At 39.8% G+C, this 16,286-nt stretch overlaps 1 protein-coding gene across 2 annotated transcripts in view; it reads right to left on the reverse strand.

The window, feature by feature from the left end:
• DPYD (dihydropyrimidine dehydrogenase) overlaps nt 1-16,286 on the reverse strand; it is a 968,764-nt gene that overhangs the window by 644,436 nt on the left and 308,042 nt on the right. For both annotated transcript variants that reach the window (XM_063428340.1, XM_063428339.1), the window contains one exon: nt 9,647-9,808. In XM_063428340.1, coding sequence (XP_063284410.1) covers nt 9,647-9,808 — 162 coding nt within the window. The remainder of the gene's footprint in view (nt 1-9,646; nt 9,809-16,286) is intronic.

The following is a 16,286-nucleotide window of genomic DNA, read 5'->3' on the forward strand; positions in this document are numbered from 1 at the left end:
TACAGGATAAGTAGCGGAGATAGGTTCAACCATAAGTAGGAGGTAGTGCCGTAAATCGTAGATACCTAGCACCTAAAGATATGTTGATGAAACGTACATGTGTGATATGTAAGTGCCAGCTCGTGGACCCAACTGAATAATCTATAACAGACCTACCTAACTAGCATAGTATAGTATAAGGCACAAGTGAAAGCAGTAGTTCCAATTAATTAAACTAATGATATAATTAAATATACGAGGGGTGTGTGTGTGGCCCAGCCCAGGACCTCCTTCAGGGTTGTGAACAGACATAAGATAAAATAATAGTGCTGTATGAGGGACAAGAAACGTGGTTGGTAATATGTCGAGAGTATACTATATACTTGAGTAGAATTGAGGTAAGCAGTGTAAGGCAGCCACCATAACAGGAGATTAGGGATAACTTAGTAAAAATAAATATAATTATACACCAAGGCAAGAATAGTGGGTAACTTACTATACAGAACTAGAGATAACATCTAATACACAGTTAAGTTTCAAGGACCCGGACTCCCCATAATATAGATACCAATACAAGAAATTGTAGACCTACATAGAAGTGGAATAGTATTAACAAAGGTGCAGGTTTTATGGTGTAGATGTTTAATATATGTTAAGGAATTTAGCCATAGTAACATGAATATAGGAATGCACCAGGTGAGCATTTAGAGGCTAACTTAAAGTATAGACACATACACTATTAACACTGCCCACTAGAGGCAGACATGTAAACATTCAGCATTACCTGAAACAAAACATTTTAAACCTTTTGTATGATTACGTTTAAATTTTGCTGATAACCTAGTAATTTACTGATAAAGTGTGAAAAATAAATAATTAAGCAATGCGCTGGTTAGACCTGAATTATCACTTTGAAATATCAGACAAACTTTGAATATATACCAGTGCACTATCAAAACTGACCACTAGAAACCAACATATTACATGCAGTATTTAACCAAAACAATGAATTAAAAACATTTAATATGATTTAATGTAAAACCTTCTGCTAAAATAGGGTGTTCGGTTGTAAACATACGAACGGCCCTTGTATTGGGCTTAGTTTCGTGTATGTTCTGAGAATAAAGAAAACCCACACAAATGAGAAATATAACAACTTGGTGCTCGTATGTATTGAGCCGAACAAATGCATTTGTGCGCATGTTCCCAAAAGCCCGCTAAACCTAAGTGGGTTCCGAACAGGCTGGAATTAGCCGAAAGATCGTAATGTAGCCTAATTGTTTGCATAGCTACAAAATGCAGAAAAACAAACACATATATAAGAATGAGAGTAAAGTATAGAGCAGGCCCAGGATGACGCTGAGAGCCGGCGACTGAGGCGCAACTGGCGGCTCGACTCACCGCTTTGATGAATCAATTAATGAAGCGACTGGAGCAGGTGTCCAGTCAAGGCTCCGGAGCATTTCGAGACAGCGAAACGGATGACCAGGACCAGGTATGCATTCCCATGAGTTGAAGGTAGGTAAATGGTGATTTGCACTGACTGGAAGTCACAGTATGCAAATCGCCAGACTGAACGGTAAATGGGGAGCGGTCTGGTGTCCTTAAGGGAAATCAAGCCCCTCCCATAACTAAAGGCCCAGCCTTCCATATATATCTAGTTTTTATTTATTTTTTGCAGTATACTATTAGGTGCCTTTTGGGTAGTGTAATTCAGCACTTTAAGGAAATGTCCAAGCGGCTCACAAAACAGTTTTACTTACATGGAAAATTAAACAGTGCCTGTTGAACCCTACTTTAGGGTTGTCACTAGACAACCACATTACTAGATAAACACGCACCTCTAAAATGGTTGCTGTTTCACAAATAGGTGTCTGATGTTGAACATGCCATGTTGACTGCATAAACTCCGTAGTGAAAAAAACACTAAGGATAAATGGAAACTTTTCAAACAAATATTAGAAAGGTACATTTCTCAGTATGTACCATTGGGGAATAAATATAAAAGCAACAAATTGAAACCAATGTGGCTTAGAAGAGAAATAAAACAAAATATTAAAAATAAGAAAAGGGCGTGTGACAGATCGAGGGGAAGTGAGTGTGGCAACTTTGGGGGGGAGAGTGTGACAGTGTTTGTGGTGAGTGTGGAGGACAGGCTTGGATGGGGTTTATGTGGTGAGATGAGTAAGGCAGGCGGGGGAACTGTTACAGGGTGGAGGGGCTGTGGCAGGGTGGGGGGGCTGTGACAGGTTGGTTGGGGGCTGTGACAGGGTGGTGGGGGGCTGTGACAGGGTTGTGGGGGGCTGTGACAGGTTAGGAGGGGCTGTGCCAGGTTTGGAGGGTCTGTGAGAGGTTTAGGGGGACTGTGACAGGGTAGGGAGGCTGTGACAAGGTGGTGGGGGCTGTGACAAGGTGGTGGGAGGCTGTGACAAGGTGGTGGGGGCTGTAGCCAGGTTGAGAGAGGCTGTGGCAGGGTTTGGGGGGCTGGGAGAGGATATGGGGGAGCTGTGATTGGGTAAGGGGACTGTGACAAGTTGGAGGGGCTGTGACAGGGTTGGGGGCTGTTACAAGGTGGGACTGTGACAGGGTGAGGGGCTGGAGAGGGTAGTGGGAGCTGTGACAGGGTAATGGAGGCTGTTACAAGGTGGAGCAGGCTGGCTCTCTCCATGGTGGTCCAGTGGGCTCCCTTTCTGGTCTGCAGCTCTGTTGTGAGTGAGCTGCAAAGCACATGGTAAGTCTTGCGATCTCCAGTCAGAGCTTTGCTATGGTAACCAGCGGCAACGCTCTGATTTGCTGGAGATCGTGAAACACCTCAGTCTGCAGCTCACTCCCGGCGGATCTGCAGACTGGAGGCTGGCTCTCCATCAGGGCAGGCTGTGTGGAGGGGCCTTGCAGTCGGCGCCATACAGGGCAAACCATCGGGCCCTCGGTCATAGACCGAAGACCAAACATGTGAGTCTGTCCTAAGGCAATTTAGGCAGCCGCGAGGCCCCAGCCAGCGCAAGGCCTTAGGTGGCCGCCTAAATCGCCTAATTAGAGAGCCGTCTCTGATCCTATATAAGATATAAGGAACCCAATAATGCTTGCAAAAAGGCAAATAAAGTGGCTAAATTAGAAAATTAGAAATGGATAGCCAAAGACAAGCCAAACCAATCCCAAAAATGTTTTCAAATACATCAATTCTAAAAAAAAAAATGAAAGTGTAGGTACACTGGAAACAGAGATGGGTCTGTTAATTAATGAAGACCAGAAAAAGGCAGAAATGTTAAATAACTATTTTTCTTTAGTATATATTAATCCTATGGCAATATAAATGCAAATGAATGCTGCAAAAAACTTGCAGATAACGTGTGATTGGATGACTCGAAACAAGGTGCTACAGCAGTTAAAGAAAATTAATGTAAATAAAGCTCTGGGGCCTGACGGTATTCACCTATGAGTACTTAAGGAGCTAAGTGAGGAAATAAGTGAACCTCTGTATTTAATTTTTCAAGATTCTGTTGTTTCAGGTATTGTACCGGAGGATTGGAGGAAGACGGATGTCGTTCCTATATTTTAACCCCATAAGGACCAAAGTTCTGGAATAAAAGGGAATCATGACATGTCATGTGTCCTTAAGGGGTTAAAAGGGGTTCAAAATCCTTGCCTGGAAATTATAGACCTGTGAGCTTAAATATTTGAAGGGCTATTAAGGGATAATATTGAGGAATTCATTGGGAAGAACTTTGTTATTAGCAATAATCAGCATGGTTTTATGAAACATAGGTTATGTGAAACTAACCTAATTGCATTCTATGAAGAAGTAAGTAGAAGTATAGATCAGGGTGTCTCAGTGGATGTGATCTACTTGGATTTTGCAGGCATTTGATACGGTTCCTCACAATAAGTTAGTCTTCAATCTAAAATAAATTGGTCTAGATGAATATTCTTGTTCTTGGGTTGAACATTAGCTTAAGGATAGAGCACAACGAGTTGTCATTAATGGTACATTTGCAAGCTGGACAAAAGTGGTAAGTGGAGTCCCTCAGGGTTTTGTTTTGGAACCACTTTTATTTAACATTTATAAATGATCTTGAAATAGACATTGAAAGCCATGTTTTAGTGTTTGCAGATGACACAAAACTTTGTAAATTAATCAAAAATGTAAGCAGGATATTGCTTTGCTGCAGAGGGATTTAGATAGATTAGGGGACTGGGCTCTAAAATGACATGAAATTTAATGTAGAGAAATGCAAAGTTATGCACTTCGGAGTCAAGAATGCACAAGCAACTTACACTCTAAATGGTAGTGAATTAGGGGTAACAACACATGAGAAGGATTTGGGAATTGTTATAGACAACAAATTAGGCAGCAATATTAAATGTCAATCTGCAGTTGCGAAGGCATAAATTCTCGGGTTGAAAATATAATTTTACAAAAAGAAAAGTCCTGCGCTCACTCCCATCACTCCTGGGCAGCAGCAACGACCACAGTACACATCAGCTCCAATACATATAGTAAAAACCAAAGAAAAAAGGTTATCTGTGCTCTTTCCTTAATCCCTATGTATATTTAAACAAATGGAGGTAATTTAGGTACTCAGAGGCCACTGGAGGCCATGACCTCCATTTGTTTAAATATACATAGTGATTAAGGAGAGAGCGCAGGTAAAAAAGTGCAAAGACGAGTTACAAAATTGATAAAAAGAATGGAGCATTTTTAGTTACGAAGAAAGGTTAGAAAATTAAAATCTCTTGAGTTTGGAAAAACGGCGCCTCAGCGGGGATAAGATAACATTAAACAAATATATTCGGGGCCAGTACATGCCATTATCTGGAAATCTATTCATAAAATGGACTATATATAGGACAAAAGGTTAGGCATTAAGGCTGGAAGAAAGGAGATTTAATCTATGGTAAAGAAAAGGTTTTTTTACAGTAAGAACTATACATCTGAAGAGGTGGTTTTATCAGAGTCCATACAGATGTTTAAATGGCAATTGGATAAATACTTCCAAAAACATAACATACGGGGATATAATTTCTAATTAGTAGGTTGATAGCTGCTTGATCCAAGGAGATATCTCACTGCCATTTTGGGGTCAGGAAGGAATTTTTTCCTAGTTTGTTGCAAAATTGGAAGCACTTCAGACTGGATTTCTTGTCTTCTTTTGGATCAACAGCAAAAACATATGTGAGGAAGACTGAACTTGATAGACGCAAGTCTCTTTTCAGCTATGTAACTATGCCGTGATGTATCATTGGAACAGGGGCTGAGTGCATGAATTAAATAAGATGAGCCCAATAAGCCAGATGGCATGATCTAGCACCCACCATATTTAAACTTTACCAGCTGCCACTGTCCATGACAAAAATTTAATTAAACACACCTATCCCTGTCAATCCAAATAACCTGACCCAATTATAAACTCATCCCCAGAAAAGTAATCAACTGTTTTCTAATATTGGCAAATAAGAGAAGAACAAGCAATCTGCTCTGATGCCACTAATTCTAATGCTTGATTGGAATATTTTAGTTTATGTAAAAAGCAGTAAAAATATATAGAACTTATTTTACAAAATTCCTCTAGCATTCAGCGCCCTCAGAATCAGAAAAGTATCCTCTTTAAATGAACATGTTTTAGAAAAGCTGATTGGGGATTAATAGATGTGCTAGCAAATTCCTTAAGCAAGATTTCATTCAGCAAACCCAAACAAGCAATGTGACCTCCCACTGAGACCTGAATTATTATGCTGCTCAAGACAAAGGCGTAACATTTCCCATTGGTGCACAGGTCAGTGTGCTCTTGTCATTCATACTGTCATCGACGCCTATTACATTGTGGATAAAAGGGATTTAATATTTTTTTTGTGTATGTAGTGAATACATCGTTCCTTTATAAAACTCAGGCAGTGCAGTAATTTCAGTGAATTCTTCTTATTCTATTTATTACACATTCTATAGTACTATTGGGCTTGTAACATAGCAGGACAATAGCAGGTAAACTGCTCCAGCTAAACTACAACTCCCAGAAACCCATGTAATTCTGTATGTCAGTATTCTTGATGAATAGCAGGAAACCACGCAGGATGAAAACAAAAGTAGACAAAAGGGTGGCAATTAAAGAGAAAAATAAATGATTTTTCTTTCTTTTGCAAGCATTTATGGAAAAAAAAAATAATAACAACCCAAATAACACCGAACACGTGTAAGGCACCGGAAAAGTTATAAAGCTCTTCACGATCAGATAGGAGTAATTATACCTTTGATCATAAAAAGAACAATTAAATGTAAAGAATTATTTGGGCTTTAAGACTCAATATTATATTATTATGCTCAGCCAGACACATTTATATTATATTAGTCATGGGAAAAATAAAGTACACCCTCTTTGAATTCTATGGTTTTTACATATCAGAACATTACAATCATCTGTTCCTAAGCAGGTCTTTAGAAATTAGATAAATACAACTTCAGATATATGACATGTTACACAGTGTCATGGTATATTTAACAAAAGTAAAGGCAAAATTGATAAGCCATGTGTAAAACTAAGTGCTTTCATAGGAACTAAGAGACTAAGTAGCAGACATGTACTGCTAAATAAATGTCCTTGATTAATTGATCATCATCAAAAATAACCACCACCATAAAAGCCAAAGTTTTAGCAGTTTGCTAGGCTGGAGCATGCAAGTGTTTGTTAACACAATGCTAAGGAGGGCAATACATCAGCGATGATCTTAGAGAAGCAATTGTTGCTGCCCATCAAACTAGGAAGGGTTATAAGGCCATTTCCAAACAATGTAAAGTCCATCATTTTACAGTGAGAAAGATTATTCAAAAGTGGAAAACATTCAAGACAGTTTACAATCTTCCGAGGAGTGGACGACCTAATAAATTCACCCAAAGATCAGATCATGCAATGCTTCAGAGAAATTGCAAAAAAGAGTTGCATCTCAGACTATACTGGCCTCAGTAAGCATGTTAAATGTTAAAATTCATGACCGTGCAATTAGAGAAAGACTGAACAAGTATAGCTTGTCTGGAAGGGTTGCCGGGAGAAAGCATCTTCTGTGTAAAAACAACATGGCTGCACCGCTTAGGTTTGCAAAGTTGCATTTGAACAAACCACAAGACTTCCGGTAAAATGTCATTTTGGACACATGAGACCAAAGTGGGGATGTTTGGCCATAATGCCAAATCCAAACAGCATATCAGCAGAAACTATTTTTCACATGTGGCTTCTCCATTTTGGCTTTATTTTGGTTAAATAAATCATGACATGGTATCATATGTCATGTGTTATTCATCTGAGGTGGTATTTACCCAATTTTAAGACAAATGATTGTACTTATATCCTGATATTTAAAACTATAGAATTAAAAGAGGGTGTACTCTATTTTTCCCATTAATGTATATAGACATATATATCATGTACAAAAACATAAATGGAGTCTGATTCATGTGTTCTCTTTATGTGTAATATGTAATGCCTGTCTATTGTGTCTGCTTTTTAGAGTGGTAAAGATGACCAGGTAATAAGAGCTGGAAACAAAAAGTCAGAAAAAACTATTTATTTCCATTCACCACTATTCTGATACAATTTTGTCCAATAAGAATACAGATTGGATGTCCTCCTCTGGCTTATTCCCCAGTCTGTCTAGATCTAGATAGATACATGCACAGATGGACAGACAGACAGACAATTTGCAGATTTAAATCTGACGTCATGTTAAGCTTTACAGATTGTCACTGATATAAATGTGAATTTCACTCACACCTATTTGCCAGCTCGTAAGTTAGACCCACAATAAAAGCTAAAAATACTTGAATATGATTTGAAGTCAGCTGTATTTTAATAACTTAAGCAAATGATAAATGGTGTTTCAGACAGAGCTAAATGTGGTTAGTGAATAATTGTGCCTTCAATATGGTATATAAATAAAGCAATACAAATAGCTAAATTACACCCAAAAATTACTAAAATGTTATTATTCCAACACTGCATGAACTTGCAGTTACATTCTAAAACAAACACTTAATTATAAATTATAGCATGCATTTTTAGCATATCATTATATTTTTAATTGATGCTACATTTTTCTACATTCAAAACATCCTTTGAAATGTCAGTAAACCTTGATTACAATTACTTCCATGAAAGATGAAATTCTATGTTCTACGTTTCAGTGGAAGTATTAACCCATTCTATGCATTGAGTATCATTATTGTATAGCAACATCTGTATTGAATAGCAACACATTTAGCACCATATTCAGTTAATAGTGAGAATCTGCTCTAAAAATGGTCGGAGTTCCTTAAGTAAGTGCTGAAAAAGTACACAATGTAAAAGGACTCCAGATGTTTTAAAACTACAACTTCCATGTTGCGTTGTCATTCTATAAGTATGAAAAGCACCACGGGAGTTATAGTTCTACAACATCTGGGATCTACAATTTGGGCACCCCTAAACTACATGGACTATATATTTTTATTATGCTCAGCCAGATAACCATTTCAGAAAAACATTTCACGTTTTCACGTCAGCTAATTTATCACTGGTTACTCATTTGATCTAGCTCATTGTTTCCAAAGTTATGGTCTTCAGGCCAAAAATGGGGGTTTCCATGGCACCCAGTATTGCTTGTTTAAAAGGTTACTCTATTCCTTTTTTTTTTATTCTTTTTTTTTTTAGTTTATAATGCCTGCCAGATGGGGATGTAACTAGCTACGAGCACAAAAGTGCATGTATCTCAGTATAGGCAGCATTTTAAGCAGAAATGTTGCACATGCACACTACTACCACTATGACCATTTCTACAAGCAGAAGTGGTCATGGTGGTTGGAAAACTACCTGTCTCATTGCCTATGCTTCTGAATAATATATAGTCCTCCAGAAAAAAGAAGTACATCAGTGGCACAAACAAATGCCATAACAATACAGACCATTGGTGATGAAGTTGTGAGCAGGTCCTGACTATTATTTTCTGGTAACATATTGTAGGAGACCAGGAGATCTGTGACCCAGGTGCACGTATCAGACATATGTAGAGATGTCTCGAACAGTTCGCCGGGAACTGTTCGCCGGCAAACATAGCTTGTTCGCGGTCGCCGCGGCGGGCGAACATATGCGATGTTTGGTCCGCCCCCTATTCGTCATGGAGGTGGGAGGGTCTGGGAGGGAGGGTCTGCTGCTGATTGGCTGGAATGTGTCTGCTGACTGTGAGGTACACGGTCAAAGTTTACTCAATGATGACGAATAGGGGGCGGATATGCATATGCTCGCCCGCCGCGGCGACCGCGAACAATCTATGTTCGCCGGCGAACTGTTTGGGGCATCTCTAGACATATGCTTTTCACTTAGTAATACATAGTACAGACCCTGCCACTCTAGGTTACTTTTGTAACTAGTACAGATTACATATATACAGGAAGCATGACCTTAACCTGCCATCATAATCTAGTTTGTCTTTCAAAAAGTGTAGAGATGTGAGCACTGTGCATCTGCATTTTTCTTATTACTGATTGGCAAGCAACAGAAATGTATTCACCAGAAAACGCTAATTGTATAATACATTATATTTTGATCGTGTACAAAAAAAAATCATAGCTCAGAATTGGTTGATTTGCTCAAATTTATATTAGAAGTATTTTTAGCAAATAGTTCTAATTCCTTATTGTACATACCTCAGTAGCAAACTGCTGCAATCCTCCGATATTAATTGGTCCTTCTTCTGTTGCATATAAATTACATCCCCCTACACACAGGTCTGAAGTTGGACATACCATTCCACATGTCAAGCCAAGTGGGTTATCAGAAAGGATAGTTCTGGCAGCTCCGTAGTAGTTCTGCACACAAAATTAAGTCATCATTAAAATCCCATTAATGACAACATGGAAGATGATAGCACTGAAAGAAATCATTTTTTACAGTTTGTCATACTAGATGTAAATTAACTAGAAGCATGGCAGAAAACGTTATCAGATTACCTATGCTTAGGCTTATGGCCAAAAATATTTAAAAAAAAATCCAACCTGAGAAAAAAATTGCAGATATCATAATTCTTCCAATTATAGTCATATATTACTTGCATATGTGAAGATGTTATTTATTTAAATATACTTAATATATCCCTTGTACATTGTATTTAAAGCATTCACAGTGAAATGGTGCTTGCAGAATTTATTGGATGTACAAACACATATACCCCGATCAGTCACAACATTAAAACCACCTGCCTAATATTGTGTAGGTTCCCTTTGTGATTCCAAAACAGGTCTGATGCATTGAGGCACAGACTATACAAGAACTCTGAACCTGTCCTGTGGTATCTGCACCAAGACATTAGAATTTTTAAGTTCTACAAGTTTTGAGGTTGGACTTCCATGGATAGGATCTGTTGTTCCAGGATATCCCACAGATGCTAAATTGGGTTGAGATCTGGGAATTTGGAGGCTATGGCAACACCTTTAATTCTTTGTCATGTACCTAAAACCATTTTTGGGTGCATTATCCTGCTGAAAGAGGCCACTGCCATCAGGGAACACCACTGTCAGAAAGAGAAGTATTTGGTGTGCAACAATCTCTAGGTAGGTGGTAAGTGTCAAAGTAACACCCACATGAATGCCAGGACCCAAGGCTTCCTAACTGAACAATGCACAGAGCAAAACACTGCCTCTGCCGTCCTGCCTTTTTCCCATAGTGTATCCTGCTACCATCTCTTCCCCAGGTAAATTACACACACCTAGCCATCCACCTGATCTAGAAGAAAATGTGAATAATCAGACAAGGCAACCTCCTCCATTGCTCAATGGTTCAGATCTGATGCTTACATCCCCATTGAAGGCGTTTTTGGCAGTGGACAGTGGTAATCATGGGCACTCTGAATGGTCTGCGCCTACACAGCCCCATGCGCAGCAAACTGTGAGGCACTGTGTTTTCTGACACCTTTCTATCATGGTCATCATTGCATTTTTCATCAATTTGAGCTAAAATAGCTCTTCTGTGCGATCGGACCAGACAAGCTAACCTTCACTCTCCACGTGTCAGTGAGCCTTGGGTGCCCATGACCCTGACACCAGTTCACCATTTGTCCTTTCTTGCACCACTTTTGGTAGGTCCTAACCACTGAATACCAAAAACAAATCTCAAAACTTGTCATTTTAAAGATGCTCTGACCCAGTCGTTCAACCATCACTATTTAGCCCTTGGCAAAGCCACTCAGATCTTTTCGCTTGACCATTTTTCCTGCTTCCAACACATGAAATTCAAGACTGACTGTTTACTTGTGCCTAATATTTCCCACGCCTTGACAGGTGCCCTGCACTGATATAATCTATTTACTTTGTCTGTCAGTGGTTGTAATGTTGTGGCTGATCAGTGCACATACATGCATATACTGCATTTTTAATATTGGAGGAAAAAAGACCTACTGATGACCAAATGTATTAGTACATTAAAATAATTTTACTGTGTATACATTTTACATAAACACACATAAATCAAAACATTATATACATTACGTATTCAAGGCATATATAATGAAAATAACTCTCTAATAAATAAAATAATACTCTGAAATTTCTACTCATCTTTTGCTTGAACTGCACCGGTCATGTCACAAATTACTTGATTTTACTGTTAGAGTATAGAATATATGCTATGCAGGTTGCTTGCCAAAATGTTGACAAGTTAGTAAATGAAAAATGCTACTTTGCACGTAATGGAATTATATCTCCTTGGTCTGTTTGGCATAAAAGTAAAGATTGCACTAGTACATTATTTTTACAACATTTATTTGAAGTCACTTGGCTTTTAAAGATTTAAAGTACCACTAAAGACATCCAGACCACCTGTCTAAATGAAATGGTATGGAAGCAGTGGACCTGTTCATTAATCCCTTTAGTATAAAATATTACTGTTTAGTAGATACTGCATTGTTTTGATAGAAGGGTTTAACATGCCTCTACTGATTGTCTTCTTGACAACCACTAGTGGTGCTATGACTGAGTTTCACACAAGTATGTGACATTCAGAATCCATGAGTTGGATTGCAGCTCTAGGGAAGTATTTTATTCAATGCTTCCCTATAAGAAGCATTTGATTGGATGCACATGCACAACATGTCCTCAGTGCTCCTCTAGGGACCAGTGGCAGAACTACCTTGGTCGCAAGGGCCGCAGTTGGGACCAGGCCCGCCATTACAGGGGATCCGGCCACCCTGCGGACCCCTGCGACAGGGTGCCTGCCAACATGTATTGCAGCCCTGGCCGCATGGTAGTTCTGCCGGGGCCACTCATTAAGGCGTTCATCAGGTGGCCCATGCTCTTGGGGCCACCCGCTGAAAATTAATTTCCAGGGGGCCCGGTCAGCACTGTGGCACTTTAACAGCGCGACCGGGCCCCCTGAAATGATATCACAGCTGGGAGGAAGTGACTGCCCCGGTAACTCCTCCCAGCGTACACCTGAAGCCGCGCGGGAGGAAGAGGAGGGAGTCAGAGTGGGAACTCTGACTCCCATTAGGCTGAGCCACCACTGGACCCAGGGAAAGTCACCCTCCTGCACCTAAAAGGTAGGAAACAGGAGGGTAACTAAACCATTTTGTATGTGTGTGTGTGTTTGTGTGTTTGTATGTATGTGTGTGTGTGTCTGTGTGTGTGTGTGTGTGTGTGTGTGTCTGTTTGTTTAGGTGTGTTTGTATGTGTGTATGTGTATCTATTTTTCTGCATGTGTGGGGTGTCAACGTATGGGAGGGTGCGCAGATGTATGAGGGGAGTTGCAGGGGGTAGACATATGGGGTGGGGGGCCCAGGGCAGTTTTCGCACCGGGGCCCTGTGGTTTCCAGTTATGCCTCTGCTAGGAACACTAGGGCAGGTACCTGGATTGGATGATTATCAAGGAAGTGACAGCTCCAAGATGTGGTAGGAGCAAGCAGCAGCACCTAGTGAGTCTTGACACTGAAAAAAAAGGTAAATAAAACCTTTTTTAACTAATTTATTTTTGCAGTCATAGGGAGGGGGACTTGGTCTAAATATGGATTAGGACACTTTAGCATTAGGAATACACGAAAGATGTTGTGCTAGTGCCTGTAAGCTTTGAATACTGGGAACCAGTCCCAGAAATAGGGTTGGTAGTGGCAAACGAATGCCAAACAAAGTGACCAAATTGGGTTTTAAGTAACCCTTTCTTCTGAGCCCAATTTTACCTTAGAAAGAGAACATACATTTTGCAAAGCATTACAAAAAAAATGATTTCCAATGCTTAGTACATTGAGCATCCCACACCCTTAGAAAATCTTATTTATAATTTTGTTGGAATTCTGCAAAGTATTGTAGATTTAGATGTCATACTGTAAAATTATGTTTCATCAAGGTAACTATTTGCCTGCTATTTTATGCTTTTGACTCCTGTTCATGTAATTCTGATTTCCATGTGGCTGAGTTTGCATTTCTTATGAATCCCGTCATCCTCAATAAATCTGTATTATGCAATCCCATTTGTCAACATTACTGAAAAACTACTCACAAATGTACAATATCAGCAGAAATTGGTAAGCAACCTCACATTTCACCTAAATACATAACTTTTTTTAAAGGGATCTATAATACACTGAGTTTGGCTGGTGAAAATGTACTTTGTGTAGCAGATGTTTGTGATATATAAAACTTAAAATAATGATGCTAATTTATTTTAGACTATTTTTACTTGCATTAAAAAAATATATCGGGCTAATTCTATTATATATTCCATTTTGCCAAATAACCTGTTTACAAAAAATATATATATACATACATACACACAGATAAGTAGTCCATGGAAAAACAGCAAGTGCTAGGCTTAATGAACTTTCTCTTTATGAATTTTAGCAATTCCCAGAGTTAAGTTATTCTAGAACTATCTATTAGTACGCATAACAGTTTTGTGCTCAGATCACTTATTTACTGGCATTGTTTCTGATCCAACCATTTTTCACTGTATCACAAATGTATTATACCTAGTGCTAGGACCGCTCTTTTCTCTTGTTGGTTTTACATATTTCTATTCCTACTTATTGCCCCATACATTTTGCTATAGTTCTCAATGTTTTCCTTCTATCTTCTATAGAATGGTTCTGTTATTCCTTAGTGCACGGTTTGTCAGTATTTGTCTGTTTGTTAATGTTTACATCCCTACCCCAATTCACCACATGTACACATATTATACATTCTACCTGCCTGGTAATTATATTTTACATGTCCTAATCTAGCCCAACTGCATCAGATTTTGACATCATAATGACATCACTCTGCTTTCAAATATGCCTAGGAATAAACTGAATTAAGACTGAATTAAAAAAGGACTATGAATGCAAATTATCACTGGAATTTACAATTATATATTTGATCACCAATTGGTTTTATACAAATTCGACCTGCATGATAATTCTTTCTTACACCTCACCCTTATGAAACCTTTAGCAGATGAAACCAGACCGGTAATATTACTTAGTTGAGGCTTATTTGTATTCTCCCTCTAGTGTTATTTCATTGGAAACCCACCATCCAATACCTGAAATGCCTTCACTCCTCCCAGTTGTATTTAATTGTTTTACGTGCTAGTTCCCACATGCAAAATATCTAGAGACATATCCTGCTTCTGAATAGCCATGTGCATATTACCATAGATCCACTTTACTTTTGAATGTACACCATTTAATATTTTGACATTGATAAGAAAAATTAAAACAATACTACCCCTGTGGATAGAATCTGCCAAATGCACCTTTTTGTTATTCAAAGAGACATGTATGTTTGAATTTAGGATACCTTTGCTTGAATAAAGATTAATTTACAAAAAAAAAAAAAATTAGAAAATATACATCTTAATGATAAATAGAACTTTACAACAAAAACTCACCCAATGGTACAAACCACTCTTTTGGGGCTGACCACAACTGACATTATTCCGTGCTCAGCCAGTGAATTTCACTTTTCACTCACACCCAGCATATAGTTCTGAATCTTAGAGGTATCGCTCTACTCTTTCTAGAGCCCATGGAATTTTTTTTTAAATTTTTTATTCCTTAGTGGATTACACAATTATTAAACTGATTATACTTCTGCTTCTCAAAATAGTACTATAAAAGTACTCCCACCACCCACCCTTTTTTTCCTATACCCTAAACCAGGGGTAGGCGACTTCCGACACTCCAGAGGTTATGGACTATATCTCCACAAATGATGTAAAGAATTATCTGGAGTGCAAAGGTTGCCTACCCCTGTCCTAAACTGTGCGCTCATCTACAAAAAAATTTAGGAATAGTGATGTCGCGAACATAACATTTTCGGTTTGCGAACCGCGAACGTGAACTTCTGCAAATGTTCGCGAACCGGGCGAACCGCCATAGACTTCAATAGGCAGGCGGATTTTAAAACCCACCGGGACTCTTTCTGGCTATAATAGTGGTTGAAGGCTGGGGGGGAGGAGACCTACTCTCCATCCCCCCCCCCGGCCCCCACCCCTGGGCGGCGGGTGGGGGCCATAATGATAATGAGGGGGGACCTACTGTCCTCCCCCTCTCCGACCCCCACCCCTGGGTGGCGGCTGGGGGCCATAATGGTATTGAGGGGGGGGGACCTACTGTCCCCTCACGGCCCCCACCACTGGGCGGCGGGTGGGGGCCATAAAGATAATGAGGTGGGGACCTACTGTCCTCCCCCTTTCCGGCCCCCACCCCTGTGCGGTGGGTGGGGGCCCTAAAATTAACAATAAGGGGGGACCTACTGTCCCCCCGGCCCCCACCACTGAGCGGTGGGTGGGGGCCCTAAAATTAACAATAAGGGGGATCTATTGTCCCCCCCGTCCCCCACCCCTGAGCGGTGGGTGGGGGCCCTAAAATTAACAATAAGGGGGGAACCTACTGTCCCCCCCGGCCCCCACCCCTGAGCGGTGGGTGGGGGCCCTAAAATTTACAATAAGGGGGGAACCTACTGTCCCCCCCAGCCCCCACCCCTGAGCGGTGGGTGGGGGCCCTAAAATTAACAATAAGGGGGGGACCCTAGTCACCCCTTCCCCCCTCCAAAAAAATATCCCCCTACCTACCCCCCTCAGCTTAAAAATAATGAGGGGGGGACCTTTAACTAAAAACCTGTAAAAAAAAAATAGATAAAAACAACTTACCATTCGATGTTTTCTTTCTTCTAAAATCTTCTTTTTTCAGCCCCAAAAAAGGTCAGATTTAAAACCATAATAACCGACGCAATAAAAAAAAAATAAATAAAACGAGCGCAAAAAAATAAAATAATCCATCTTCACCCATGGAGGGCTCCGCGCAGACTGAGCTCTGCA

The sequence above is a fragment of the Pelobates fuscus genome, chromosome 7 (assembly GCF_036172605.1).
Source record: "Pelobates fuscus isolate aPelFus1 chromosome 7, aPelFus1.pri, whole genome shotgun sequence".
Taxonomy (NCBI): domain Eukaryota; kingdom Metazoa; phylum Chordata; class Amphibia; order Anura; family Pelobatidae; genus Pelobates; species Pelobates fuscus.